General features: G+C 40.0%; 1 protein-coding gene and 1 long non-coding RNA gene across 2 annotated transcripts; both read left to right on the top strand.

The window, feature by feature from the left end:
- The first annotated feature begins 2,583 nt into the window (after positions 1–2,583).
- Positions 2,584–3,211, top strand: LOC110678762. Its single transcript, XR_002501917.1, has 2 exons — positions 2,584–2,916; positions 2,978–3,211. It is a non-coding gene; the product is annotated as an uncharacterized LOC110678762 (long non-coding RNA).
- Positions 3,212–14,215: 11,004 nt separating this feature from the next.
- LOC110678761 lies at positions 14,216–15,076 on the top strand. Its single transcript, XM_021852065.1, has 3 exons — positions 14,216–14,355; positions 14,420–14,680; positions 14,773–15,076. Exons 1-3 carry the CDS (start codon positions 14,340–14,342, stop codon positions 14,982–14,984), a joined length of 489 nt encoding a protein of 162 aa, XP_021707757.1. The 5' UTR covers positions 14,216–14,339; the 3' UTR covers positions 14,985–15,076.
- Positions 15,077–16,293: the final 1,217 nt, after the last annotated feature.

Genomic DNA, 16,293 nt, shown 5'->3' with positions numbered 1-16,293 from the left:
ATATATTCACAAATAGAATAAAAAGATTTCAGCTTGTCATACAAAAGTAAATGGGATTAATATTTTTAAATCATGTGTATCTTTAGAAAACATTATTAGGAATAATCCTAAAATACTGCTGAATTCCCTTCTGTACAAAATGGACGAATTTTCTCGAAAATAGTCTAGTTGCAATGTTTTTATTTGTTCGAATTAGTGTGAACTAACGTTTTGATATTTTTCACGATGTATGGGAATTTGAAGGGACCGAAAAATCCATCGAGTTATAGAGTATATCGAGTTATAGAATATCGAGTTGTGGAGAGTCGACTGTAGTTTTAAGCTATTTTCAAATGTCCGCTAAAATGGTGGTCGTTTTTAGCCGTTTTAAGCCATTTTAAGCCGTTTTCAGACATTTTAAGCCATTTTAAGCCGCTTTAGTCTACACAGCTAAAATATGTTATAAATTTAAGTTTATTTTCATGCACATATTTGGAGCATCAACATAAACTGAAATGTCAACTATAAATATCTTATTTTTCAATCAAATTCACTTTAAATTTACACGATCATGTAACATTCAAGCATCTTTGGTTGAAAAAAAAACAAAATGCCGTAAAAATAGATGAATTTGGTTTATTTTTACTCTATGCCTCAGTTTACACTACATTGGAATTCAAATATATTTATCTTTGTATTTAAAGCCATTTTGAAAGAAAAAAAATCGTTCCAAGTGTGTAAATCATATGAAAATGTGGTAAATTTCCTCGAAATGCACTAAAGCAGCCAAGACCCATAGAGCCAGTGATATTTTTTCTTCTTCCAATAAGTTCTCCAGGAAAAATATTTTTTTGCAATTTCTCACTGTTTTTCGGTGAGAAACTGCACTGAAGTATGCAGTGCGGGAATAGTCATTACGCAATTGAAACCAGTGCTGTTTAAGCCGTCTCAGACGCTCAGACTCAGACTCTCATTACTCAATACTTTCTCATTTAAAGTCGTTCCAATCCATTTCAAGCCGTTTGAAGCAATTTTCATCCGTTTTAAGCCGTTCTAAGCAATTTTAAGCCGTTTTAGGAAATTTCCATTATCCATTCTAGACCATATTAACCCTTTTTTCCCAGCCATTTTAAGCTGTTTTCAGCAATTTTTAGCCGTTTCAGGCAATTTTAAGCCGTTTTAGACCATATTAAGTCATTTCAACCCGTCCCAAGCCATTTAGGCCGTTTTAAGCAATTTTCAGCCGTTTTAAGCAATTTTCAGCCGTTCTAAGCAATTTTTAGCCGTTTTAAGTCGGTAAAAGCCATCGTAAGCCGTTTTAAGTCATTTTAGACCATTTTAAGCCATTTTGAACCATTTTGAGCCGTTCTAAGCCATTTTAAGCCGTTTTAAGCCATTTTAGCTATTTTGAGCCATTTTAGGCCGTATTAGGCAATTTTAAGCCATGTCAAGCCGTTTTAGGCCATCTTAATCCATTTTAGGCCATTTTAAGCTGTTTTCAGCCATTTTAAGCCGTTTGCAGCAATTTTAAGCCGTTTGCTAGTCGTTCAAGCCGTTTCAGGCTATTTTGAGCCATTTTAAGCCGTTTAAGTATAGCAATTTTTAGGCGTTTTAAGCCATTTTAAAACGTTTTAAGCCATTTTATACCATATTAAGCCATTATAAGCCGCTCCAAACCATTTTGAGCGGTTCTAAGCCATTTTAAGCCGCTTTAAACAATTCCAAGCAATTTCAAACCGTTGCCAGTCGTTTGAAGCCTTCCTAAGCCATTTTGAGCCGTTTCAAGTCGTTTAAGCCCATTTTAAGCCATTTTAGGTAATTTTAAGCTATTTTAAAATGTCCGCTAAAATGGTGGCCGTTTTAAGTCTTTTTAAGCTTAAAAAGTGGTTTAGGCAATTATTAGTTACACGGGTAGAAATCAGATTCCAAAAACAAGATTATGACTCATGATATCATGATTCTAGTGTGTATTCATCTTATGAAAATACATTATGATTTGGACCCATGATATCATGAGTCAGATCGCCGTAACACAACATACGCGTTAGGTTTTTGTTGCTGATTGCTCGGAATCATGATTCAAATGCCAAAAATGCTGAGTCACGCATCCGTTTATTTATTTATTTATTTATTTATTTAACACCGTCTTCAGCTTTGCTGTACAGACTGAATACCCCTTATCTTACTAATAAATTTGTCTCACAATATTCTTAAAACGATTTCTATCAATAGTAAAATCAAAAATATCTACATCATTTAAAAGATTAAAACATTTTTCGAGTGGATGATTTTGGCCGAAAACAGTACGGTGTCGACTTATCCTGATTAAAGAACGTTGACGTAAAAGACGCGCTGGGACAAAGAAATTCGCCTGTTGCAGAAGCTCTGGGCAGTCGATCCGGCTACTTATTACGTCATATGCGAACATCCTTTGAAGGTAAACTCTTCGATGGCGTAGTGACTCCAGCCCTATTAGTTGGCGCCGACTATCATACACGGAGAAAATGCAAAATACTAATTAGATTGAAATTTATTATTTGTATGTCATTTAAAGTGTTTAATTTTTACAAATTATATTAATTATGCATTTCCAATATTTATTTTATACTAGACCGTGCATTTACGGAAATTATTTATTCTCATGCATTTGTGTTGTCTATTGCTACACTTGGGACTTTGTTTTTTGTTTGTTGCAGTTTTGGTATAATAAGATGGCCGGAGGAACAATTTTCATCTGTGTTCGCGAGTATTAAGTTTTCCTTCTTGATTCGACAGTGGGAAATAAATGAAAATAGCCGTGATTAAACTAATAGAGTTCTGAGATTGTGTGAGAAACGCCGGATACACTTTTCGCCGTCCGGAAGGGCAATTTATTGACCAAACTAGAGTCAGATTCCTCCTGGAGGAGGATGATATTGATAGCGACGAAAAGGCATGGTAAGTTAGATTATCTGTTTACCCGCATGGATTGTGATTGAAAGTTTTCATCCATTTTCAGGATATTTTTTCATTCAGCATCCGGCAAAACACTCATGAGGCAGATCATCCGTAAGGGATCTTAAAATGGACAGCAAACGAGATGAACGATATGCCGGAACAAAGGAATCCGGAAAACACAGCGGGAAGATGAGGAGTGTCCATGTATGGGAGTGCACATTTATAATTAGTGTTATCTACAGTGAATGACATGTTAATTTAATCATGACCATATTGATTGATTCAATAAATGGGAGACAGTTTTTTTTTTATTCTATTCGTATGGAATTTGCGGGTCATTTTCTTAAATATCTGGTTCAGATTTTTATATAAACAAAAGATTAACGGCGGTATAGAAATAGGGGCGTAATAAGCATTACGATTATTAAACGCTTTTTATACTATGAGAGCATATTCCAGAAATATGCATTCCAAGGGGTGAATAGACCGAATATGGTTTTAGAATGGTATTTAAGCCAACTAGTATTTTATTTTCTTAGCGTGTACGCAGGCAGCACGATCGGGTTTGACCACGGTAATCTCCTCAGGGCATATCGGACGAAGCATCGTTGCACTCTTTCTATACGAGCGATTTGAGTTTCGTGGTAAGGAGCCCATACTTGAACAGCATATTCCAGTATGCTTCTTACGAGCGAGCAGTAAGCGGATTTTAAAGCATATGGATCACGGAATTCGGATGCGTTTCGTCGAATGAATCCTAGTACAGCAAAGGCCTTGGCAGTGGTCGCAGCAACGTGCTCGTTGAAATTCAACTTTTCGTCCATAACAACTCCAAGATCTTTAATAGATTTTACGCGGTCCAACAACGTTCCATTCGCGCTATAGTCGAATCTCATTTGCGCCCGCGATTTGGTGAAACTAATCATTTTACACTTTATCGCATTCATCTCCATACCGTTCAATACACAGATACGGTGTCGATGTCTTGCTGTAGCGCGGCACAATCGATCGACGAGCTTATAATTCGATATATTTTCAAATCATCCGCATACATGAGACAATGTGAATTGATTCGATCGATTAAGTCATTGACGAAAATTATAAATATCAAGGGTCCCAGGTGGCTACCTTGTGGGACACCCGAAGGAGTTGGAAAACGCGTAGACTCAACAGACTTTAAATTAACATAAGCGGTTCTATCACGCAGGTACGATCTCAACCAGTTAATGAACCAATCAGGAAAACCTAGTCTATCGAGCTTTCTTAGGGTTAAGTCGTGCGGTACCTTGTCGAACGCTTTAGAAAAGTCCACGTAAATACTATCCACTTGGAAGCGTTTTTCCATACTGAAGTTCAGCGAACTAACATACGCCATCAAGTTGGTAGTAGTAGAGCGATTCTTCACGAAGCCATGCTGATACTGTGAAATTAGGGGCTTGGCAGCCGAATACATTCTGTCGTGAATCAAGCGTTCGAAAGTCTTCGCTAAGCAGCAGAGGATCGAAATCGGTCGATAGTTCTCAATCTTGTGAAAGTTTCCAGCTTTATGTATCGGTGTAATTGCAGATAACTTCCATGCGTCTGGGAAAATTGCATCAGTCAAGGATAAGTTGAATAACCGACAAACAGGTATTGCGAGTACCTCAGCACAACGTTTGATAAAAACTGGAGGAAGTTTATGTGATCCTGGGCCTTTCGATGAGTCGATGGCGTTCAGGGCTTCGGTGACATCTGCTATTGAAAACGTCGGACATGGAAAATGATTATCGAAAGATGGTAACAAATCCAACGCATCCGCAGATATCAAAGGAGACGAGGGATTGTACACTGATTTAAAAAAATCAGCAAAAAGTTCGACTGATTCCGTAGGGCTGTGACTTGTTATGCCACCAAAAGACATTTCCGATGGGAGTGATTGTGCCCCTTTCCTTTCTTTGAAGAAACGCCAAAACACGGAAGGATCCGCCTCAACCTCATCTTCGATGCGGAAAATGTACTCACGGAAGGATGAAGAGACGCACTCGTTGTATTCAGCCTCGAGTCTACGTAGCAGGGATCTGTATTCTTCGGAACGGTGTTGCAGGAAACGGCGACGCACTTTGCGGAGGACATTTCGCCGGCGACGAAGATCAGCGTTCCACCACGGTAAACTATTCGGGCGGCGAGGAGAAGATCGGCGAAGAGGAGTGTGTCTGCGTATTACCTCGAAAACCACGTTGTAGAAATTGGCAACCGCTGCGTTAACATCGGTCTCCTGGAATAGTTCTTCCCATCTAAACAAGCTCAGCTCCTCGATTACAGCATTGTAATTGCAACGGTAAAAGTTGAAATCGTGCTGGGCCGACACTGCATGCGAAGCCTCCAATTCACTTGTGAATAAACGTAAAACGAACGGTTTGTGGTGGCGGTCAGGAGGTAAAATCGAGAATGGCACTTCGAACAATTCAACTTCGCTACTGTTGCTGACGAAGGCCAAGTCAAGTAGTCTATCGTTTGAGTTACGTACGTCACAAATCTGCAATAAACCACTGGCAATCATGTTCTCTGTGAACACTAGTTCTTGCTCCGAAGACGCGTTCGTCGGTAGGTGTGAATCCAAATCGTCGTCATATGCCCAGTGCAGATGAGGCAGGTTGTAGTCACCGATTATCAGCACAGAATCACCGTCGGAAGTCTTTTGCATTATTTGTTGCACACTGTCAGCATGAGCGGCATACTTGTCGGGATCGCTGTTCGGCCTGAGGTATATCCCACAGACATAAACAGACTTTGACTGGAGGCGGAGTTTTACCACAATTTGCTCGAGTGAGTTACATCTTTCGAGTCGAACAGGGAGACTTGAGATAGCCTTCTTAACAGCGATTAGCACTCCCCCACCTCTGCTGAAGTGACAAGATGCACTGCTACGGTCGCAACGGAAAATGTTATATTCGGAGGATAGTTCGGAGTTGCTCACATCGCTCCGAAGCCACGTTTCAGTCAGAATGATAACATCATATTCACAGGAGGCAGTAGCTTAGCTTAGCTTAGCTTAGCTTAGACTGACTACACATATCAATGGTTGCTATTCCGTGATTGACCGAGGTCAGTGAAAATGCACAAAGAATCAACTAGAAGATCGGCTGGGATTGGCCATAATCTTCTTCAGTGTGCATAATTCAGTGCCTCTATTTATACATGATCAATAACGGCGCCGGCCACGTCCTTGCAGTCAGGTGGGATTGGGGGAAGGAATGTTAGTGTGTAACCTTTGCTATTTGGAGACCGTGTTTGCCTCTGCATCTCCACAAAGGTTACTGGGAGGGATGTATGTTAATGGGGAGGATCGTTGGGTCACAGGATTCACTTTGATAAGCGATTAGACCATGATAAATAATTATTTGTGAGCTATAAATATGCTTATATGTAAATATAATAATTTCATTTGGTATGAACAATCTATGTAGAGAAAAATTATGCCGACACTTGAGGCGACAGACCTTTCAAAGTTTGTTAAATAAAGTGAACCTTTCGCAAGTCTACACTCGTAGTGTCGAACCATTCAAAGTTTTTTTTAATTACAAAAATAAAAGTAAAAGGAAAAAGGTGTTTTGAAAAAAAAATTAGACGTAATTAATTTATGAATCAGAGTTTATGTCGACACTCACAGTGACGAACCTTTCATAGTTTGTTGAAAAATCATATTTACGTCTCACCGTTGTAACGATTAAAGGTGCAATCATACATATTTTATAGATTAGAAATAGTAGCATGCAACGAGCTCACCGATTGATCCGTCATCCTTGAGCAGCAACAATCCACTTTCAGCTTCACTCGTTTGCTCGGCTATATTAAAACACACAGAGAAAATAGGCGCGCGACCCGAGAGGGAAAACAACTGACGAATGCTCGGGCTTTCTTGACGCACTGCCCAGGAGCAAGCGTCAACGTCGAAAGATCAAAAAGAACTTATCGAACGCGGCACTTTTTCACTTTACTCGACCGATGCGCGACATGTTTGATCCTGCCCTCATCGCCGACCCCTGCAGGAGCAAGCGTCAAGGTCGAAGGATCAAACACAACTAAATCTCGCTAAACATTACTAAAGGACCTATGTACAAATGAGAGATTCTCTCCTCTCTCGCTCTCTTTCAATTATAGCAGTGGAATACTAAAGCTTTTGGGAAGTTTTTCACTATAGATCGAAAGGCAATTTCCTTGGCTAGCGTTTCATACAAAAAACGCAACAGAGGAGGTTAATGTGACTCAGTTATTGATTAAAGAGAAAGTAAACAAAGAGAGCCTCTCAATGTTAGATAGGTCCTTTAGAAAAGTTGAGCAAGAAATGATCACGCCACTTTTTCACTATCACTCGACCGACGCGCGACATGTTTGATCCTGCCCTCATCGCCGGCCCCCGCAGGAGCCAGCGTCAAGGTCGAAGGATCAAACACAACTAAGCGATCACGCCACTTTTTCACTTTCACTCGACCGACGCGCGACATGTTTGATCCTGCCCTCATCGCCGGCCCACGCAGGAGCAAGCGTCAACGTCGAAGGATCAAACACAACTAAATGATCACGCCACTTTTTCACTTTCACTCGACCGACGCGCGACATGTTTGATCCTGCCCTCATCGCCGGCCCACGCAAGAGCAAGCGTCAAGGTCGAAGGATCAAACACAACTCCATATTCACAGGAGGCAGTAGCCAAGAAAAAGTCGTTGGTTTTGCTTCGCATTCCACCGACATTCTGGTAGTAGACAGTCAACGGCGTATTTGACGAACGAGGAGTATACCGATCGGCTATCGGAGACGGCGCAGTGGTAGGAGTTGAATGAGATACAGTGATGGTGGCGTTTGGTGAATGATTGATAACGTTGTGATCAACTGTGGGAGAACCACCTTCGATACGGGAAACCACTGCAGAGTTTATCGCTGGAAGTGACTCTGACCGGATGCTCTCGGTGTTTCGGTTAAATCTGATTGATTGGGCGTTGGTTCTGTCGGCCTCCAAAAAAACTGCTTCTTACTACCCTTGTTTTCAAACTCGCGGAAGCGAATTCCACGGGGCCATGTTTCTGTCGAAAGCGCAGTAGGTTTAAGATCCGTCGGCATTCCGATTTTATACGACACGAAAGTCAGCGATTTGATGTCTCTACCAGGCGCGACAAGTTTAACCACCCGCAAATTGGTTGATTTCAGCTTCGACTCTGCTAATTCGGTCACCTTGCTATCTGGAACTTCTGGAAGAATTCCAGATAGATACAACCAGAACATGTTGGAATCTTCTGTTGGAGCCTCTGGAACAACCAGGTTTGTATCCGCAGCATTAGTGCCAATACAACACATGCTCTTTGCTGGTCGACTAGCGGGATTGTCGTCGTCGTCATCGTTCTCACGTGGTCGTTTCGATTTTGATGATGCAACGAGCGGTGTTCGATAATGAGATGCTGGCGTACGTGGAACGGAATTGATGAGAGTCTTGAAATTGGAACGGATTTCATGTTTGATATCCGCCAGAATACTGTCACGAATCTCAGCCTTCATGGACTCGATCACAGATTCACTAGCCTTGTTAACCGAAACCAGAGAGTTGGAAAAACGCGCTTTGGAAAGCAAATTTCTGCAACACGTGCACATCCATACCAGATGCATGTTTGCCTTAATAGAAGCATACATTGCGTCAGAAATTGCGGAGCATTTTAGGCATACGATCGAAGAACAGAAACCGCCACATGTAACAGTTTCACCGCTGATTTCGTTCGCACATTTTTCGCAGATTTGAGCCATTTCAGTGGAACAAGCAACACTGGATAAGTTCCCGCTAGTGTCAGGTAGAGGGCCGATCCAATACGATCGATGAGATGGCTAGATGATGATCCAGAAGAAACGCAGTGAGATGATGAATGTAACTCACGTCTCACTTGCTCGTATCAGCTGATTCCGTTGCGTGAGCGATTTAAGTGGACGTATGTATGTCAACAACTAACACTACGGCGAAATGACTCGACTTACGTTGGGTGGATCCTGGGTACGAATGGATGCGGAACAGGCCAATGCGGTTATGCGAAGGGCTTTCGGATGTGTCAAAGTAATAAGACGGGACAGCAAACGGGGATATATTATCCAGCAGTCTTGATAAGCGTAGTACAGTCCGAGTTATTAAATTCCGTGCAGAATCGGAGATAGCGCCAGTGTGGTGGTGTTAATACACGGTGCTTGGCTGCGAGTGCTTGAATGAGGCTTACTTGTGTTGGATGAATACAGTGGAAGCAGGAGGAGAGCGGCGAGGTGGGAAAAATGCAGCGGGTGGCAATGGCGGTGCGGGCAAAACATCCACTCTCTAGCCGGCTCGGATTTTATTATTTCAAAATCACTATCCTACCTGTCCAAGATTGAGGGTGGTTTCGAATGCGGGCGAGTAATTGATGAGTCAGGAGCCAGAAAGATGATCGGCGATGATTTGTTGAGATGTACGACGGCAGTAATCGAAAAATTGATGGAGCGACACAAAAACAACACAAGTTGCAAGAACAGTGGTGCCAGTTCCTTGATCGACAAAATAAAAAAAAGCTAAAAATAGCATACATTGAGGTTCGAGCCAAGAACCTTTCGATCGTAAGCCACGTACTCTACCACTCAACCGCTTCGTCATCTTGAATTAGGAGTGATCAATACGAATGAGATGAAGAAAAGTGCGCCGCTTAGTGTTTTCACACTGGACGTTACGCTTATGAGGAATCATGATTATGACTCCAGGAACCATTGATTTGTGATCCTGATATTATGACCTAACCAATTTATGAATTTCATGATTTGTAAATCATGGTGAGGGGATCAGATTTTTATCGGTGTATTTTGAGCCGTTTTCAGCCATTTAAAGCCGTTTAAAGCCGTTTGAAGCCGTTTTAAACGCAATTTTAAGCCGTTTTTAGCTATTTTAAGCCGTTTTAACTCTAACCATTTTAGGTAATTTTAAACATTTTAAGCTTTTTTTTCAAATGGCCGCTAAAATGGCGGCCGTTTTAATTTGTTTTAAGCAGTTTTAGGCTATTCAAGCCGTTTTTGGCCATTTTAAGCCGTTTTAAGCCGTTTCATGACATTTTAAGAAGTTTTGAGCCGTTGTACGCCGTTTTAAACCCATTTCAAACCATTTTAAGCCTTTTCAATCCATTTCAAGCCGTTTTGAGCATTATCATTTTGGGAAAGCTAATATAATTGGAAATTTATTCGCTTGTCAGCTCTAAAACAAATATTGAAAAAAGTGTAATTTTCAACATACTCTTTTTTGCTGCTCAAGGAGGCAAGGGAGTAAATGGTCTGGGCCCTTCGAGCATTCAATGAATTTTTTTTCACATAAATAATATAAAATTCTAAATTCAAACGCGATACCATTTCCAACAGAGATATTATGACATAAGATTAATCTATATTGTAGTGGTAAATTATGAACAATTTTTCTAATTTATTTGATTTGAGGCAGATTTTTAGTGTTTTGTCTAGTTTAACTCCGTTTTTGTGGTTTTATTTAAATATTGGAATTCTAACTAAAAGCTTTGAATTTAGCATAATTTCTACAAAAATCCGCACAATTGAATTAAAATTATATTGTTCTGATAGAAAATTAGAGAAATAAAATAAAAAAATATTGATTGTTAATGAAGACTATCAAATCTCGAAGAATCATCTTGTGTTGATATCAACTAAAATATGTAGGGAAAGTGTACCAGTTATGGCCATAGTGATTCCCTATTTGGCCATACGTGAAATTTCGATAACTTTCACATTTTAAAACTTTTTGAATGTTCAAACATCAAGATATATCTTGAATCTTACTACTACAACACAAAAAACCTTTCAAAATGTGTTATTCCAGTGATCCCGTATGGCGAAATAGGGAACCACTATGTCCATAACTGGTACACCTACACTATTTGTCATTTAAGATTGAGAACGCTTCAGTTACAATTCAAGTTTGGTGTGCCAATCCATGGCAAACCAAAAATGTTAACATAAAAAGATTTCCATTGATCAAGTAAATGATTTTACTGGAATCCTCCAGAGCCATTCGTTATGTTACACGAAATGAACTACGTTAAAAATAGGAATCTTTCAGTGCAGTTTCATTCACGTTTATTTAAAACTAATTCTATCAGAAAATCAATTGTTCACAAACTGATGCAGTATCGATTTGACGATGGCCCAACACTTCGAGTTCGGAATACATTCACCGGTGGCGTTGCTGCGAACATATCCTTCCTCACAAAAGCAACCGTCAACGCACATCTTTACGCAACCGAGCGTTCCAGGTTGCCAATTCTCGCATGTCTTCTCGCAGGCTGAGCCACAATCGTCGTATACTTCGTGCGGTTTCTTGCAAGCTGCAATCACACATGATGGTGGTTGATCATCTAGGAGCTTTCGGAAAATTTTGTTGAAAATATCAAAACTTACCCTCGTGAGGAAAGGGTCCGTCATAGTTATCATAATCATTTGAAGGAAAGGCAAAGCACGATAAAGCTAGCGCGAAAACTACAATCACTTCAGATTTCATCTCGATTACTAACGGGTAACGAGTGTAGGAATTGCTTTTATATGGTATGAAAAAATCATCGAAACTAGAACTAATAAGGAACGTTAGCTTGAATCATGTACGGTCTGAATTAACTGTTGCACAAGTATCGAATGATTCGAACAATCAAACGTGCTCTTGGTTATACCGAACAGGTGAAATATTTAGTATTCCAAACCTGCTTGTCAGAAATTATATTTTTGCGGTCATTATGATTTTCTAAAACTTATTTTAATTTTGTGCTCGTGTTATGCTACCGGCAAGATTTTTTTTCAATGGATTTTTTTTCCAAGTGAAGAGCTTTGATTTTGGTAATTTTATAAGTTATGTTTTAGAATCATTAGGAGAAAATATAAATTTTACAGTACGAAGGAAAAATATACAAACTTTTTCCAATTTACTTCATTTGGCATGCAAACTACGTCTTTTTGTGGAGAGTCTTCACATACAGATTTTTACATCATTGAGGTCGGATGTTGAAAGATTGTACAATAATTGGTCCCAGCCTTGAGGTACATCAGGATCGTTGATGCAAAACATAGCCTTTATACCATTAAACAGTTCATATTCAATACAGATTTCACACAGTGTGTGAAAATTTAAAAGACACGGACACCGTTTTCAGCCATTTAGCTGCACAGGCTGTAACTTAACACTAGACAACGGACAAGCATGCTCCAGTGGCACAGCCGAGATACATTCATGACGAAAAGTTTTAATGGCTGAAGCGGGAATCGAACACATACCCAATGGCACGATGCGCTTAAATGTCTGACAACACTAACCGCGCGGCCACGAGGCCCACAAATTTAAATATGAATATTCTCAGAAAATAAGGGGGTGTCTATGGGCCCAGATAGCCGTAGCGGTAAACGCGCAGCTATTCAGCAAGACCAAGCTGAGGGTCGTGGGTTCGAATCCCACCGGTCGAGGATCTTTTCGGGTTGGAAATTTTCTCGACTTCCCAGGGCATAGAGTATCTTCGTACCTGCCACACGATATACGCATGCAAAAATGGTCATTGGCACAGTGAGCTCTCAGTTAATAACTGTGGAAGTGCTCATGAGAACACTAAGCTGAGCAGCAGGCTTTGTTCCAGTGTGGACGTAATGCCAGAAAGAAGAAGAAGAAGAAGGGGGTGTCTATTTCGCCTCGTGTGTTCATTATGCCCATAATCCATAGTTTCATCACAAATATTTGAATTTTTTTTTCACTTACCTGGCTTATCGTATTGCAAGCACAGATCAAATGTAGCCTTCATTGCTTCGACACTGATGTTGGCATCCATTATTACCAGTGGTGCTTCCCTGATCAGCTTCTCGTGCGAATTGATCTGTGAATAGATAGATGTTGGTTAAATGTTTAATTTTGCATCAAATTGATGTGGTCAGACTATAACAATGGTGTTGCTCTCATGTCTTCTCTTTAATCACCATCAACTGGCGGTAGACTTTTATTCACACGTAATTAACCTTGAACGCGTGTAACTTTTAAATTTTCATAATTTTTCAAATATTCTGTGAATTTTGAAGCTTTTGATTTAAAATACTCTAAAATCCTAATAAAATGAAATTTTGATACTATATCAATACAAGACATTTCAAATTGTACACAAATTATGTCGTTGGGTTTGCTGACAACGATGTACAAACACGTGGTTTTATTATATTCTACAATTTTCATCCACCAATTAAAATTAAATTATTTAATTTATCAATCGTTTCTCGCTAGAGGCTTAACATTAACAACGTGTTGGCACAAGCATTGGTCTGTCAATTCCATCGTTTGGGGTCTAAATTTCCCACATCAAAAATAAATTCCACATTGATTGATAGTCGTTTGTTCTACGGGAACCACACTTACCCACTCGGCGGTGATGGCATTGTGGACGGACATGTCCCCCACGACCAGCTTGCAGTCCCCACGATTGTCCAGCAGAATGGAACAGTTGGCCGTTGGAAGGTCGCCAGCGGTGAGAATCGATGCCCCGCAGTGGTTTGGCAGCAGTCGCTTTACGTAATCTCCGTTCTGTTTGGGAAACGAAGATAGAGAAAGGTTGAGGGTGGAATAGGTCGTTGCTAAATACTGGGATCAGAGGGAAATAAAAATATATTTGGGGATCAGGAAAAGGATGTTGGTTTTGGCAGTTAAGCTGATGACGTAGATGTAGAACTACTGACACGGATAATTGACGGAGGGTTTAAAGTGGGAGGAGTGCATTTTGCTCGGTACTCACTTGGTCGTTGCCAACAGCCGTAATAAGGTTGACATTGCCAAAGATTTTCCAGATACCCTCGGCAATGTTTCGGCCGACTCCTCCGCACGAGGTGTTTACCGTGGCGTGATAGGTCGCTCCATCCAACTGCGAAAGAAGAAAACGAATTTGTAGTTAATTATTGATAACACTGAGAGAATTGTTTGAGAAACAGAAAACATAATGTTAAGAAATTAGAAAATAAGAATATCAGAAGCATAAGAAAAATCAGAATAATCAGAAGAATCAGAAGAATCAGAAGAATCAGAAGAATCAGAAGAATTAGAAGAATCAGAAGAATCAGAAGAATCCGAAGAATCAGAAGAATCAGAAGAATCAGAAGAATCAGAAGAATCAGAAGAATCAGAAGAATTAGAAGAATCAGAAGAATCAGAAGAATCAGAAGAATCAGAAGAATCAGAAGAATCAGAAGAATCAGAAATTATTACTCCACTAAAGTCAAATTTTTGCCCCACTTTACTCTTTTTTACAGATCATAGCAATCACAGAAGTTTCCTTCATTGATCGCTTGTATTCTCAAAAACGCATCTGTTGAACAACGTCGCAAAATTGTGTAATTCGAAGATTTATTTTTGATTCCCTATTTTAGCAGTTATGAATCCTGCATCTGGTAAGAAACTATGACTTTATTATTTTAAAATTTAGGCAGAACATATTTTCTCCTTCAAAATCAGGAAACCAATCCCAATATGGCAACTACAACCCTGCGCCCCCAAGTCAGGAATCGACCGCTGTTTATACCTCCCCACAGGAATACTACCAGCAGCAATTCAACCACCAACCGTACCAGCATTCTAATCCCATAAATAATCCTGCCCACCAGCCAAACATCCCTCGCATGATGGGAACCGGGGGACATCAAACTTTCCAATCTTCGCCAATGCAACAATCCAGTACAGGTGCTACCCCTGCTGGAGACATTCAATACTTCATGGGTAAGTCCTAGTCCTCCATTTCCGCTCCGTGTTTTTTGTGTGCACTTTCCACCATCCGGTTCCGTTTTCTTCCGCCTCAAAAATTTGCATAGACGCCGCATGCACCGTTCCAGCCGGTTCATTGCCCCATCAACCGCAAACTTTGAGCCAGTTTTCGCCCCATCAGCAGCAGCGGATTCTCATGTCACAAGCGACATCGCAGCCGTCTTCCCCGTTGGCCAAGGAAAGCCGTTGTGTCAATCCCAACTGTGGACACTGCTGTAAGCCTCAGACGGCGCCGGCCGGAGCCAATTCCCGGCGATAATAAAATAGTGGATTGTGGTTGAAAGACATTTATTTTCAATAAAGCCAGACGACTTCTGTTCTGACGCGGTCTGTTGTTGTAGGCATAACAAGATGTACGGTGGTAGTATTCTTTACCTGCTAGTTCCATCCATATTACAGTATAATCTCTCACTCGATATTCTGTAACTGCAGTCCAGCTACTGTGATGCCTCTGTAAGTTTAACCATATGTTATCTTTAATCTTTAATCTAATAATATTAGCCTGAGTACGATGTAAGGACTGCATGCTATCCCGACCAGACGGATGGAACAAGATTATAACAGAATGTGTTCCCCTAATATGATTTTTTTATATCACCAGTTGTTATAAAACATGTACCGTTACTAGTTAAAATAACCAAAATTCTAACAAAATTTGCATCAAATTACACTAAAATATAACAAACTCTGTTATAATTATATCAAAATTATTACGAACTGTGTTGCAAGGACGTTACAAAATAGCAAAATTATTACAAACTATGTTTCTGTTTATGACATCGGATGTTATTTGCAACAAACTTATAAATGCGATGTCAAAAATATAATAAATGTTGTTATAAATGTATTACTAAAAATATAACAAGTTGAGTACAAAGCCATCTTGATAGCAAAATTTTATTAACTTCTGTTATTTTCAACCGCTGCTGATAGGAATGTGTTATTATCTTGTTATGTGGTTCTGGTCGGGATATCTTTTAAATTTATCAATGAAATCGCAATCGGTTTTCTGTACAATGTTTGAATAATATAATATAAGATGATGTGATAAAAGCTACCAAAATAATTAAAGTTCACATGAATAAGGGGCCCAGATAGCCGTAGCGGTAAACGCGCAGCTATTCAGCAAGACCAAGCTGAGGGTCGTGGGTTCGAATCCCACCAGTCGAGGATCTTTTCGGGTTGGAAATTTTCTCGACTTCCCAGGGCATAGAGTATCTTCGTACCTGCCACACGATATACGCATGCAAAATGGTCATTGGCATAGTAAGCTCTCAGTTAATAACTGTGGAAGTGCTCATAAGAACACTAAGCTGAGAAGCAGGCTCTGTCCCAGTGGGGACGTAACGCCAGAAAGAAGAAGAAGAAGAAGAATAAGGAACAACGTGTAGAACGGTAGATTTTTGAAGGTTATCAAAATCAATGATAATTGGAAATTGGCTGAATAGTTCGACCTTTTATATTTTTAATTTTCAGAAGCAGAAGGTCATGGGTTGAATCCCAAGCGCTTTCCTCGTACTTTGTAGTTGTATCTTTCAATTGTTTCTATCATACGTGGCGTGAAAAAT

This window comes from Aedes aegypti, chromosome 3 (assembly GCF_002204515.2).
Source record: "Aedes aegypti strain LVP_AGWG chromosome 3, AaegL5.0 Primary Assembly, whole genome shotgun sequence".
Classification (NCBI taxonomy): Eukaryota; Metazoa; Arthropoda; class Insecta; order Diptera; family Culicidae; genus Aedes; species Aedes aegypti.
This window is presented reverse-complemented; position numbering and strand designations above follow the sequence as displayed.